The sequence below is a fragment of the Chenopodium quinoa genome, unplaced genomic scaffold, assembly GCF_001683475.1.
Source record: "Chenopodium quinoa cultivar QQ74 unplaced genomic scaffold, ASM168347v1, whole genome shotgun sequence".
Lineage (NCBI taxonomy): Eukaryota > Viridiplantae > Streptophyta > Magnoliopsida > Caryophyllales > Amaranthaceae > Chenopodium > Chenopodium quinoa.
Window position 1 is genome coordinate 3,210,144 of NW_018742684.1, and position 13,895 is coordinate 3,224,038.

Here is a 13,895-nt window from a genome sequence, read left to right on the forward strand (position 1 = left end):
GCCAAAGTTTAGTACCCACATTTTATTTTTACTCATCAAAATAATCCTTCTACCAATTAAAAATATCCTATGTTGCTAATGTCATACATTACCGAGCTAAGTTTAATTTAATGAAAAAATTAATTATGGATTTAGTCTCTACTGAAAACAGTTAAGGATAAAAATCCCTTTCCCTTTCCCTTCACTCTTAGGGGGTGTTTGGTATAGGTTTTTTAAAGGGGTGGAAACGGAATCATGTTAGTGTTTCCGTTACATTGTGTTTGGTTACGGACTAAAGTAACACAAACCGTTAGTAAGTGGTAACCATTTCCACCCAATTGTTTCCGCCGTAATGAGTGAGGAAACAGATTCTCTTTCCTTCCTTTAACACAAAAAATACAGAAAACTCTTCTCCCTCCTCTTCGCTCGCTCGATTTTCTACTGCAAATCTCTAGATCTTGCTAGACGATTCTACAAGGAAAGCTGCAATTCTCCAGATCTTGCTCCTAAATTTTCAATTTTCTACTGCAAATATCAGGTTTTCTATCTTCATTTCTCTCGTTCAATTTCTAGGGTTCATGCAATATCAATTTTGCCGTTTCTGGTTTGAATTATTTACTTGCTTGTTCGATTGAATTTTTTTTATCTTTTGTTGATTTTCTGCTGAATTTGATAGTATATAATTATATATTGCTATTATTGCTATTATTGCTATAATTGTAGATTATTGCTATACTCGCTCGACAATATACATGACTCTGATTTAGATATAATTACAATGTTGTATTTGCTAATCTGCGTGATTGGTGGAGCATTCTTTGTTGATTAACTAGATATTGATATAATTACTATGTTTTATTTGCTAATCTGCGTGATTGGTGGAACATTCTTTGTTGATTGCTGTTGTTTTGCTGTTTATCGGGTTCAAGGGTTGGAGGTGAACTTATGGGAGGTGGATGGGGTTTCTGGTGGTGAGGATCGGTGGTGTTTTTGATTGGGTAAGTGAATGTCATGGTGATGGTGGTTTTTGGGTGAGTTTTGAAGTTAAGGATGGTAGTATATTTTACCTGGAACGCCTGGAAACGTATCAGTATCAAGTGAGTAATTCGACAATGGGATGACGAATGATTTCATCCGATTTGTGCAGTATTTGGATATTCATAATAGCTGTCAATTTTTTTTGTTTTTTTATTTTTGTTTTTCGGAAAGAGTCAAATGCAGTAGTTTTTCTACTATTAAATCTCCAATTTTATTGAACTTTCATTTAAACATCATACCATCAAGCCATCTACTTGATTAATAATGTATAATTCGTATGTATGAACTAAATGATATTGGTTATGACTTTTTTTTCCTTTATTATATGGGGGACAGGGGTTGGCTTGGGTAGATTAATTTATAAATTCTTAAACGAATGTCTAATTGGTATTGATTGCTGTTAACACACCAAATTATTTCTATCTAATTGATAGAGGATATTGTGTGCTTATTATATATATTCAACCTCTTATATGTTGTAATTGCGTGCTTATTATATAATAAATAAAATCATTTTCTAGTTTTCTATCGCAGACGATTACCTCATGTATGTTATTGCTCCATCCGGCCAAAAATCAGATTATGTTGATCGATGATGTATTTGTTTCTTGTATTTTAATGGTTTTTGATGGGTAATATATTGATACTATTGTATATTTTTTGGACTAGTTTTTCAAGATTTCTACAATGCCCCGACTTATGCGTTCCTCAAGGAAGAAAAAGCTAAAACAAATACAACTAGTTATTTCAATGGTTATTATTATTATTTTGATGATGTATTGGATGTGGCATATGATGTGTGTTGTTACAATAAAGGGTGTTCAATTGAAAGAAAGAAAAAGAAACAAAAAGTTGCTACGAATGTTAGTTTTGAGAGGGCTTTATAAAGAGAGTGATGTGAAATGCAAGAGTGAGCTTCGCGTTAATAGAAGAACTTTCAATATTATTTGTGAGATGCTTAGAGACATTGGTGGTTTGAGTGGAACAAAAAACATGTCACTTCAAGAGATCGTAGCCATGTTTTTATACACGTTGGCTCACCACAAGAAGAATAGGTCTATTGGACAATATTTCTTTAGAAGTGGAGAAACCGTGAGCCGACAATTTCACCTTTGTCTAAGGGCTCTTCTCAAATTACACGAAGTATTACTTTACAATCCCACACCAATATTAGATGATTGTGAAGATGAAAGGTGGAAATTTTTCAAGGTATTGGTCTTTTTTAAGCCCCTAAGTTTTTCTAGGATTTTCTTATTTTTGATTGTATGTAAGTAATATTTTTTCTTATTTTTGTAGAATTGTTTAGGGGCATTAGATGGGACTTACATTAATGTAAATGTGCCTTCACAAGAACGACCAAAATATAGAACAAGAAAAGGAACAATTGCTATGAATGTATTGGGTGTTTGTGCACCCAATTTGCAATTTATTTATGTTCTTCCTGGTTGGGAAGGTTCGGCCCATGATATGCGTGTACTTCGCAATGCTCTCTCTAGACCAAACGGTTTTAGGGTACCTCGAGGTAAGTGAAGCTCATTCTTTTGTGAGTGTATAAGTTTTGTTAGTTTTGGTAGGTAGTAATCCTTTCCTTTAATAACTTTGAAGGTAATTATTATTTGGTTGATGCGGGATATATGAATTGTGAGGGTTTTCTTGCTCCATATAGAGGTCAAAGATACCATTTAAAAGAATGGACGGATCGACAACCCGAAAGTGCCGAGGAGTTCTATAACATGAAACATGCTAGGGCGCGAAATGTGATTGAGAGATGTTTTGGCCTACTTAAAGGAAGATGGAGTATTCTTAGAAGTCCTTCATTTTTCCCTATAAGAACTCATGGACGTATCGTGATGGCTTGTTGCTTATTGCATAATCTAATTAGAAAATTCATGCCTACGGATGATATAAACGAAGATGAATTGAATGAATCCAATGATGATTCCGAAAGTGATTCCGATGATGAAAGGGAATTTATTACAAGTGTTGCTACTTCGGATCATTGGACCAATTTTAGAAACAAATTAGCCCAAGATATGTTTAATGATTGGAGGGCGAGAGGTAGACATGGTCAATAGCAAAAAATGTATGATTTTTTTTACCTTCGATTATATTATAGACATGGTCATCTGCCTTCTGTTATTTTTATTTCTAATTTGCCTACTGTTATTTCTAATCTGCCTTATGTTATTTCTAATTTGTTTAGGATGGAGGCTAGCAATCGAGGAAGAGGTAAAAATAAAAGGTATTGGACGTATGAAGAAGATGCGGTTCTAATAAGATATTTGCATGAGTTGAGTTGCGATCCGAAGTGGAAGTGTGATAATGGGTTTAAGAATGGTTACATGAATAAGTTGGAAGAGATGATCAATGGTGTACTTCCTAATTGTGGCTTGAGAGCAGTTCCCCACATTGAGTCGAGGATCAAGCATTGGTCGGAGAAATATAGTGCATTTGCAGAAATGCTATCCACCTCGGGATTTGGATGGGATGCTGAGAAGAAATTGTTGCAAGTAGACAAGGTCGTGTACGATGAATGGGTGAAGGTATGAACTGCTATTTCATTCTTCTTTGTTCATTTTTTTCAATTACACTTTAGAACTGCTGCTCTGCTGGACAGTTGTGTGTAAAGGTATGAATGGGTGAAGGTATGAACTGCTGCTGGACAGGGAGAGAAGCAGTGTGTGTAATGGAAGGGGGCAGGGAGGGGAATAGGTGATAGGGGAGAGGGGTAGGTGCTGGACAATTTATATATGAATTATGTACTGCTACAAATGCTCATTTTGCTTTAAATCTATACCTGGTTTCTTTGTGTTGCCATGTATGAAGCATGGCTGGTCTTTTGTGCAGGTTTTTACGAGGTTAAAAATTAGATATATGTCTGTTTTAGGGGAAGTGCTGTCAAATTTTCTGCAGATTATTCATGGATTAAAAAAAAAACCTGGAAGAGATTCAAGTGTCCTAAGAATGCAAGCTGGAATTGGAAGCAAGTGTGGAGAATAAGAGATATTATGAAATCTGGTTCTTGTGGTGATATATGGATTGATGATGCTAAAAGGCTACACAATAGCTAGTGGTTATAAGTGCAAAAGAAGCTTGGGCAGAATGACTTTTTATGTAATTTTCTTTGCTGGGGCTGTTTCTTGGGGTAAGAGGTGCTGGTGCTTTGTGTGTTGTATTGCAGTCTGCTTTGGACTGTGGTGATTATTGTTGATGATTGTTTCTATTATATTTTTTGTGGTTTTATTTTCTGTGATTAACAGTTGCCTGGTTCAGTTCTGATTTTCATGTTTTGACTTGTTGCATTCTCTTATATGGCAGACTCATAAGAAAGCTAAAGGGTTGTTTGGAGTTCCATTCATTCACTATGAAACTCTTGCGGAGATATACGCAAAAGACAAAGCTACCGGAGATGCAAGTGAGTCGTTTGTTGATGCTATAGAAGAAATGGGTCAAGAGATTGATAAGCAACCATTCAATGTCGAGAGTGATGAAGAAGATGATGTGAATTCTACTCATTCGGACACTTATTCTTCTACAAGTCAATCCGGAAAACGCCCAATGAAGATAGAGGATGATCATATAACTCCTTCAAAAATGGCAAAAGTGAAGGCTTCTACAATTCATTCTTCCGCAAGTGATTCTACTACTCAATCCGGAAAACCCTCTATAAAGGCGAAGGAGACTAAGGTGAAAGGAAAGAAAGAGGTAAATTTGAAGAGTTTGTGTAGGAATGATGATGATGATTTGGTGGCCTCCCTCCATGATTGTTCCAACAATTTTGGGAAGATATTTGAAAATATCAATGTTAATCTCGGGACTATGGCTAGTGCATGGTCTAAAGCGGAAGAAAGGGAGCAAAGAATGGATGAAAAGGTGAACAAGGTATTGGACGAGGTGATGAAGTTAGATGGCATTTCTCCATCCGAAGCTTTAGAGGTTGCTACTATTCTCATGGCGGAAGAACATAAGCTTCGCATCTTCTATCAAGCACCATTTAATATGAAAAAACAATATGCAATTGATCTTCTTAAGAAGAAGTAGCAACTTGAGCAATGTCTTTGTTTTTTTGTTGAACATATGCAACTTGAGCAATATAGGTTATTTTATTATTAGTCAATGTTTGGATAATTAATGAGTGTCAACTTTGCTATATATATATATATGCAATACAGGTTATTTTATTTTTTTTTATCTTTTTTTTACCATAAAAAAATGTAGCATAGACAATATTATATTATTCATTCTTATTTTTCATTTCCGTTTGTTATACCAAACAAGAGGAAATGGAATGGTGATAATTGTTTCCGTTTCCTTTGATGTACCAAACAACTAGTAAGGGTAACACTTTTTGTTACCTTTTCCCCTCCTAATTTATTTCCATTCCGTTTCCTATACTAACTCCATACCAAACACCCCCTTAATATCTAACCCATAAATACCGAAATTTTAAGAGCTAAGGTATGCTCGGTAGTAAATAGACTAATACGAAGTACCGAGTATAAAATAAGAAATCTTAATCTTTATACACGGTTAGAAAAGAAGAGGAAACTTAATAGAGCCACAAAGCATCGAAATGGGAACGTGAAAAAAAGAAGATGAAGAAGAAGCACGTGGGCGGTGGAAGAGCAAAGAAGGAAGAGAGTGTCATTTTTTTTTAGTACTACTTGTATTATTATTTATAATAGCTTATCCACCTTATCCATATTTTTCTTTGAGATAACATAATTAATATATTATGTTATCCAAAACTCATCAAGACTTTATCAAATCTCTAATCTCCTCGAATCCAATCAGATATATGTGCTAATTATATTTTATCATGCGTTTTTATAAAGTTGATACATGCTTATGGGTGCGCTTTGTTTATTTTTTACAGAGTAGTTGTTCGCCTTGTGGCCTTCAATCTTCGGGTCCATAGTAGTACTTTACTTTATGATAACTCTATAATTTACTTTGTATTAAATAAATAATTAGTGAGTAGCTCGGGCGTTGCCCCGGGTTTCTACTGTTATCGACGTACAATCGATAAATTTGTATAAAGGTTTTTCAAAACTGTAATTGTCATTGTCAAATCAAAATTGAGTTATTCTTTGAGTATCTTATTATTTTTTTAATTGAATATTGTGATTTACACTTATATAATTATTTTTACATATTAATAACATAGTTGATCATTGGCTTGCATGGCTATATAGTCATCTTTGATAAGAGAGGTTGAGGGTTCGAACCACCTTATCCTTATGTTTTTATATTGAGCGATGTTGGTTGCTTTTAAGAACGCCTTTTAATATATTAGTATAGATTTTTCTAACGAGTAACAAATATAAAGGGGGACTTATTAGACCTATTGTTTTGAGATTTTAAACAAGCTTTAGCAGAGCTGAGGTTAACAGAGCCGACTGAATCAGCATAGCAAATTTCAACAAAGCATAGTAGTTCAAAAAAACAAGACCTAAGTCTAGCTCGCTCACACTCGTATTTTATACAAAGTAATTTTTTTAGCTAGGTTGCAAAATTTATAGGTTCATTTGGGTTTACCATTCTCTAATTTTTTATGGTTTAGAAGTTATTTAAAATTTGACAGCAAAGCCACAAAAATTAGGATAATATATAAAATTATAAATTTTAACAAGTACACATTGATAGAGTATATAAACTGATCATGAGCTTTAACCATTTGCTTAAACTTTTAGTTGAGATGCTCCTCTAATTTGACATCAAAGCTAGCGTGACACACTTCAAGCTCAGTAAGCTCTCATGTGAGAGGGTGTGATAGAGTATATAAATCGATCCAGAATTTCAACCATTAGTTTAAGTTTTTAATTCGGTTTAAATGATCCTCTAACACACACAGATCACCTGTTAGCAATATCATGTTAGCATTTTTTTTTATCTATAACAGATCATGTAAACATCAATACATCATATTATGTCATCCTTAATCTCATCAAGGACTTCAAATGGCAACTTAAAGCAACATAGAATAAATTTATGGCGGAGTACATTAATAGGTTATAAATAGAATTACTAGAGACGACTTATATTATTTCAAATTGCCCTCAATATGTCGAGACATATGCCGCTCTAGAGTCTAGACACAATTCGTTTGAGCTATAGGCATGACATATGGACTATATGGCCCGATATATGCCCATCTCTATAACAAAATTATGGTAACTTCTTGATTGGATTGATTTTGTGGAGATAGAAAATTCGGTAAAAATAAATATTAATCCCTCATAGTTGAGTTGCTAGTCCTCGTCCAAACTCAATAACCCGATCCAATCCGAACATAAATTGTCCCTCAATTCGATCCAATTTGACTAATTTATTATATTTTATAGTGATATCAAGTTTTTTTTTTCTTTACACAATTTGAGATAGCTTTTTTAGCTGATATGAAAACTAATTCAAACTCGACCTGTTGACTTAAACTAATCAGCGTACTCATAATCAGTTATGATGTAAGATAAATATAAATTGAAATAAAACAAAGGCAATCTATATATTAACTGCATAATTTTTTTTCAACTTTTAGGTCCTTTACCTATCGAAAACCAAAGCCCCATTCTTACATTTCCACCCCATCTATATTCTATACTCTTTTCTAAAATCCAGTAACTACCCATTTTACTTATTATTTAAAAAAATTTAGTTATCTACTTCATAATACATTATCTAATAACATGTTCTAAAAACCCCAATATACGGAGTACACAATAAGAAATATCCCATAAATTAACATGAATATACGTAGTATTTTAGTAGTCTTAAATGAGAAATAGAGAAGCATCACGATGGGCTGATTATAGGGCCAAAATAGGGCTAGTCTAAAATCAGCTGTTTGATTTATTTAATTAATGCAACACAAATAATCCAAAATGTAGGTGATTTTCCGGGATCACGTGAGCGAAGAGAATACGGGTTGGTATGAAAGTTAACGGCTGAAGTTGATGAATTGAGGGAATCCAAACACGTGGTTAGCCTAAGTCCTTTGCAAATGCTGTTATAGTGTCTACTACTGTTCAATGTCCTTGTCCTTACTTTTTCCTTACGTTCTATCACTATCCAAACTTAATGGATGCAATTATCTTTAAATTAAGTCAATAGACTTTAATTACCCTTAATATCAGATAACTATTACACTTTATTCACTTATACAATTTAGAATAGATGTCAAATAACCAGAAATCGATTTTGGCACTTTTTTTTTTTTTTTTTAGGTTGCCCACCCGTATCACCGCAGCTTAGCTCCGACTACATCCAGATTCGACTCGAATAGCACACCTAGCTTATGGCGGGTGAGTCTCCTAACAAGAGTTTCTAAATACGGTGAGGCTCAAATCCAAGATCTCCTTTAAAGGACATCAAGTTGCTTACCACTTGAGCCAACTCTTATTAATGATTTTTACATATCTATTTGTGAGAAAAATATCATAAAATTTATTCAAATTTTGAGTGTCAAATCATTTTCCCACTACTCTATTCGATTAAATAATTGAAGGAAGGTAACCCTTTTTTTTTTTTTTTTTTTTGTGGTACGGGGTTACCTCAAATTTTAGTGTTTAGGTTATTAGTTACCTCAAAGTAGTTTAAATTATAGAAATATACAAGTAGAGGCGGACCTATTAAGGGACCTGTGTGATATCGATCCTACCAAGTAAAGGTGTAAATTTATAAATTAAATACAATTTTAATGCATTTAATAACATCAAATTAGCTTTGTTATAATGGTAATTCATAGAGTTTGTGGTAAAAATCATTCAAGTCTTCGTACACGCGTTTATATTCTACAATAGAGTAATAGAATTACTTTTGTATTTACTCGGTAGTCATACATTGTACACTAATAATTTTGGAATTTACAGAACTCTACCATACAACTGGCAACTAAAAGCTACAAGAGGCAAATTATCTACTCATAGCAAATTTTACGAGACACATAATCAGATAGACGAAGTACAATAAATAAAATGAACACATTTATAAATGTATGAATTCCACCTATTGATCCACGACAATTTCCAGTAAAAGTGGCAAGACATTCTACTAAGCTCCATATGTAACTGATATAGCCCTGTAACGTTCTTGTAGGTAGTCATTGAAGCGGATCGGGGGAAATCTGTCGTTTACAAAGGAAGAAATGCATCTACTTAAGCAATACATCATGTAAATGTTATGTTGAGTACACTAACAATTAAGCTTTCACAATGTTTTTTCCAATATATGTTGATAACAGCTCTAATTAATTAATCTATGTTTAATGGCTTATTTGCTTATGCATTGTTAAAATATGACAGTATGGAAACTTAAATGAAAGACTGGATGGTATATAAAATAGTAATAATGAAGAATTGAAGATCAGACTAAAGAATGAAGCCAGAAATTTTGTTTACCGTACCTGGGAGGATTAGACTCACTGCAGCAACTTTCTAAGCACTCCACGAAAAAATCGTGGCGAGGATTAATGAACATAGCTGCCTGTACACCATATTAGTTTTTTGTTACATAAAGTGTTGCTGATATTATTATAACATATACTTGTACAAATGATAACTGCAAGTATGATATCAGAAAAAATGCAGGTATTTTTGTAGTATAAATCTTCAGTTTATATCCGTATTCAAATTAATTCACAAGACAGCCTACACGAGCAACAGAGTAAAATTTCTGTAAAATATATTGCTTGTTTGTACTTTTTAGAACATCACCTACTAAAATAGCACATAATTCTTAGCTTGGTATGTATAACTAGTGGTCAAATAAGCCAAGAATATTTCTGTAAATCAACTTTCTTGACAAATTTGAGAGCTACTAAAACATTCTGAGCTTACTAAGGTTGCATCTACACAATAATACTCGGTATAAGATTGGCAAGAGGGAGCCGATGCTACAAAAACAACAACAACAACAACAAAGCCTTAGTCCCAAAATGAGGGGAGCCTATGCGACAATCATCTTTATACATGTTATACACATGCAAGTGCACAACAGAAGGGGTAAAACAGTACTGCATATGGGTGCCTATTGGACTTGGAGAGTTAATTACGTAGTAGATAAACTGCAAGGAAAAGGAGCAAAGGAGAGGAGAAAAATTACTTACAGAATATCGTTCACGTCCCTTTGGCACTACTCTATGCAATGTTGACCTGTTTTCAGATAACACAGAACAGGTAATAAGTAAAAAAAGCAAAATAGCGGACAATGATACAAAATGGATCACTAGCTAACATCCCTATAACATAATGAAGCAATGGAAGTGTGTGGGTGCGCACTTGTGCGTGTGAATGAGCAAATGCCAGCTAAATCTAAAGGTTTGATAACTGGTCCTGATAAGAACAGAATGTTTAATCATGCAATCTATTTGACAAACACCATTAAAATTTACCTAAATACACCATTTGTCCACCTCTCTGTCATATCTCCAATGTTGACAATTAATGCCCTGCAAAAGCATAATACACAAAATCTCATAGGTACGGAGTAATGTTCATCTATATACAGCTTCACCCAACTGACTAATTTCGGTATTTTTGCCACTCTACACCGAAAACTCACCCCTCAACATGTGGAACATTCTCCCAAATCTGTGGTTGACGATCTTTTTCCCGACAAACCTAAGTAAACATAAAAGCATGTGATTTCATCATTAAGCAATCATCAAATAATTTTTTTTATTAGACTAACTTAGACATACCTGTAATCCAGGAACACCATCAGTGGCCAAGAGAGTAATCATTCCATAATCAGAGTGAGCAGAAGCCCCTAAAACTTCGTCATTGTGGCAACTGGGGTCACCTGGTAGCAATATATATACAAAAAAGAGAAGTATTAAGATGGACGAACTGAACTTTCTGATGCCTGTTTCAGGAATAATCAAGTCGAGCAAATTACAGAATGTTCAGTCCAACTAGGAATAAAATAATGTGAAGTATTGGAAATTAAGTTGAGAAATAGTATCGATATTTCACTAGACCTTCTGGATAATGTAAGAGGCGAAGTTTAGGCATTGGTGGATCCAAAGCTCCTACATTCTCAAAATAGTTCTCATCGAGGTTCAATGCCAATGCAAGGAGTGACAGTAAACGTTTTCCTGCACTCCTGAGGTACCACATTTAAGTGTTACATAGAGCAATAGAAGCCATCAACATAATAGACTGATACACCAGATCCTTTTTATTCATCAACAAACCATATTGTGTATTAGACCGACTTATTTTTTCAAGGAACTTCCTCCACTACAACCTTAATGGAGTATGCAACAACTACAGGATGTAAAGGTGAAACAATGAGCACAATAGCCAATACATGGTAAAGCAACACGATTGAAATTCATAATTGTCCTTAACAGCGACAATTCTAGTTAAAATGGAGTTATACAAGAACAATCATAGAAACTAACAAGATCAGACAATCTAAAACTGTCAGTAGAGTAATGTCCTTCAACAAACCACAAATATGGACAATGCATATATGCACATGATGAGAATCATGAGATTGTTGAACTTACGTAACTTGTGTATGGTATGCTTCCATAGTTGGTCTCCAATTCGGAAGAAGCTCTGGTATGTCACAAACAGTAGATAAGGTTTAATTAAGCAGGGGAAAAAAAGGTGTTAGCATTAACATCATTCCTTTAAGGCATGAACAAATTAATGTAGAGCCCAAACTAACCAACCAAGAACCAACCAGATAACAAGCTTACCTTCAGAAGGCCATCGGTTCAAATTGTAAATTTCATCATGAATCGGGCCAATGTAGAAAGACTCCTTTGGGTCACCTGCAGTCGAATAAGGTAAGTTAATAAGACTTCAAAATTCCTTTGTAACATAGAAAAAAGGTGGTTTGACAATTAAAAGAGAAAATAGTTAAGATCATGGATCAACAGTACAGAACCTTTAGTGTTTAAAGAAGTATCCAACTTCTCAGAATATAATGCAGTATATCCACTGAATTCCTGCTTTTCAAGTTTCATTTTTTCTTCCTCCGGAAATGAGAAGAATTTCTTACTCTCTTCAAACAATCTCTCGAACAGAGCTTTGTCCACTCCATGATTCACAACGTAGAAGAAACCGACTTCAATGCATGTCTAAACCACAAAACGTAGCAAAGTTAGCAAGAATGAATGTATCACCCCAAGGACATGCTTGGATTAGGGGTACTTTAAAGGGGTAATAAAAGTCAAGTTAGGAAAAACATCAGTAATTAGAGGTGGTGTTGTAGGGAGATAAGGTGTTTATGAATGAAATAAGGTATTTGTGACATGAGGAAAAGAAAGAGGTTGAAGAATCATTATCCTCATAATGAGGATAATAGTTACATACCCATTCTCCCCCTAGTGTAACCATAACCTCCAAAATGAGGGTAATAGACCTAATGGTTCCCCTATCTTCACCTATCACCATTACATAAAATTCCTTGTAATCACTCCATCACTATCTCCTCCTCCCTTATATTTACATTCATTTTTTGGTTGGATTTTATTACCTAACACATTACCGTCAATCCAAGCATGCCATAAATGTGACATTTCTATTAACCTCACAAATGGGTCATTTCGGGTCAACTAACATTCAGGTTGTGTGCGGGTCGGGTCGAGTACGGGTTTCAAGTCTGCCTCGGGTCGGGTTAATTTTGATCAAACTATTTTCGGATCGAGTATGTTCGGGTCATAATCGGGTTGGGTCAAAATTGGGTCAAGTCATCTTTGTGTTCTATTTATGGATCAAGCTTAAATAAAAAAAAAAAAAAATTTGTTATTGTTATAATAAGAACTAACAATTTTTTTCAAAAAAAAAAACTAACAATTCAATTTATGAGCTTAGATACAGTTGGAGATGAACAAATTGAGTCATTTTTGGCATTAGATATTTTTAGTTCAATTATAAGGTAATTTTAGTTCGGGACATTTTGGGTGTTGGGTTTGTTCTAGTTAAACACTTCGAATCAACTTTAGATCGAGTCAGTTTCGGATTGAGTCATTTTGGGTATCGGGTCAACTCGGATCGGATCATACGGGTTTAGGTCGATGATTTCGGGTCATGGGTCTGGTCAAGGTCTGAATTGCCAGGCCAACTTTAGAAAATTCTTATGTCATGAGAAAAATCAACACAGTACAGCTTTATCATGATTAAATATCAGTAATGTAGAAAGTTGAGTCCACGACCATATTTCTACACTGCTAATTAAGAAACCATGTAGTTTAACAAAATAAGGCTTAAACAAATGGTTAAAGCCCAAAAGATTAATTTATACTGGTACTTCGTATGTTCTATCACATGCGTTTCTGAGTAGCTCAAATATATAGAGGGACAGAGCATCATATAATCCGTATTATATAGGATTTGTAATGCAAATCATGCTCCCCCTTATATTATCTACTAATTGTAAAAATATCTACTTCAGTTGTAATGATTTAAATTCATATACTCCGGGATATGGATGATGTTAAACTGAAAGTCATATTGACGAACTAAAATTATATTGGTAGTTTAAATTACATTATCAACGTGATAACTAATTCGAGAACATAAGGAGTACAGCAAGTAGCAAACCTGACGAAGTGTAGCAGCTGTAGAAATTCGATCAGGTGCCGCTAAATCGATGACAGGAAGTTTTGCAATCAAATATTCTTGTCCCATATATTTTTTTTCTTCTCTGATCTCCTCTGCTTTGCTCCGCTCTTGTCTCTTTATTACTCGTATTTAGATTTGAGGTGTTTCAGTTACAACAATAAGATAAACACAAATACAAGTAGTTGATAAGATTTGTAGGCATCTAAGCAAAGAAGTTTTGGTAGGTTGATATCATTTGCACTTTATCTACAATTTAGCACACGATCAATGATATAGGTGGGGGCAACTATCATACATTTATGG

The 13,895-nt window shown here is 34.3% G+C and overlaps 3 protein-coding genes across 3 annotated transcripts; 2 read left to right on the top strand and 1 right to left on the bottom strand.

Moving 5' to 3' along the window:
* The first annotated feature begins 649 nt into the window (after positions 1-649).
* Positions 650-5,422, top strand: LOC110722831. The gene is made up of 4 exons (XM_021902131.1): positions 650-2,539; positions 2,623-3,100; positions 3,221-3,560; positions 4,336-5,422. Coding segments are annotated over exons 2-4 (1,065 nt in total). The 5' UTR covers positions 650-2,539; positions 2,623-3,098; the 3' UTR covers positions 5,059-5,422.
* LOC110722543 (protein ALP1-like) lies at positions 1,879-3,092 on the top strand. The gene is made up of 3 exons (XM_021901809.1): positions 1,879-2,226; positions 2,314-2,539; positions 2,623-3,092. Exons 1-3 carry the CDS (start codon positions 1,879-1,881, stop codon positions 3,090-3,092), a joined length of 1,044 nt encoding a protein of 347 aa, XP_021757501.1.
* A 3,377-nt stretch (positions 5,423-8,799) lies between the features above and the next one.
* Positions 8,800-13,885, bottom strand: LOC110722832 (flavonol synthase/flavanone 3-hydroxylase-like). The gene is made up of 11 exons (XM_021902132.1): positions 13,572-13,885; positions 11,914-12,106; positions 11,723-11,797; positions 11,528-11,579; positions 10,994-11,118; positions 10,715-10,815; positions 10,576-10,634; positions 10,406-10,462; positions 10,121-10,166; positions 9,419-9,498; positions 8,800-9,139 (listed from the first exon to the last, which is right to left on the bottom strand). Exons 1-11 carry the CDS (start codon positions 13,656-13,658, stop codon positions 9,067-9,069), a joined length of 948 nt encoding a protein of 315 aa, XP_021757824.1. The 5' UTR covers positions 13,659-13,885; the 3' UTR covers positions 8,800-9,066.
* Between the last annotated feature and the right edge of the window lie 10 nt (positions 13,886-13,895).

What these genes read in the sequence shown, in the direction of transcription:
- LOC110722543 (XM_021901809.1), top strand. Translation starts at nt 1,879, where the DNA reads ATGTTAGTTTTGAGAGGGCTTTATAAAGAGAGTGATGTGAAATGCAAG. An exon ending in AAAGGTGGAAATTTTTCAAG is followed by an intron (nt 2,227 to 2,313) that starts GTATTGGTCTTT and finishes TTATTTTTGTAG; the next exon opens with AATTGTTTAGGGGCATTAGA. An exon ending in CGGTTTTAGGGTACCTCGAG is followed by an intron (nt 2,540 to 2,622) that starts GTAAGTGAAGCT and finishes ATAACTTTGAAG; the next exon opens with GTAATTATTATTTGGTTGAT.
- LOC110722832 (XM_021902132.1), bottom strand. Translation starts at nt 13,658, where the DNA reads ATGGGACAAGAATATTTGATTGCAAAACTTCCTGTCATCGATTTAGCG. An exon ending in CCTCTTACATTATCCAGAAG is followed by an intron (nt 10,816 to 10,993) that starts GTCTAGTGAAAT and finishes TATTGCTACCAG; the next exon opens with GTGACCCCAGTTGCCACAAT. An exon ending in AGGGACGTGAACGATATTCT is followed by an intron (nt 9,499 to 10,120) that starts GTAAGTAATTTT and finishes TATGGTGTACAG; the next exon opens with GCAGCTATGTTCATTAATCC.
- LOC110722831 (XM_021902131.1), top strand. An exon ending in TGTACGATGAATGGGTGAAG is followed by an intron (nt 3,561 to 4,335) that starts GTATGAACTGCT and finishes CTTATATGGCAG; the next exon opens with ACTCATAAGAAAGCTAAAGG.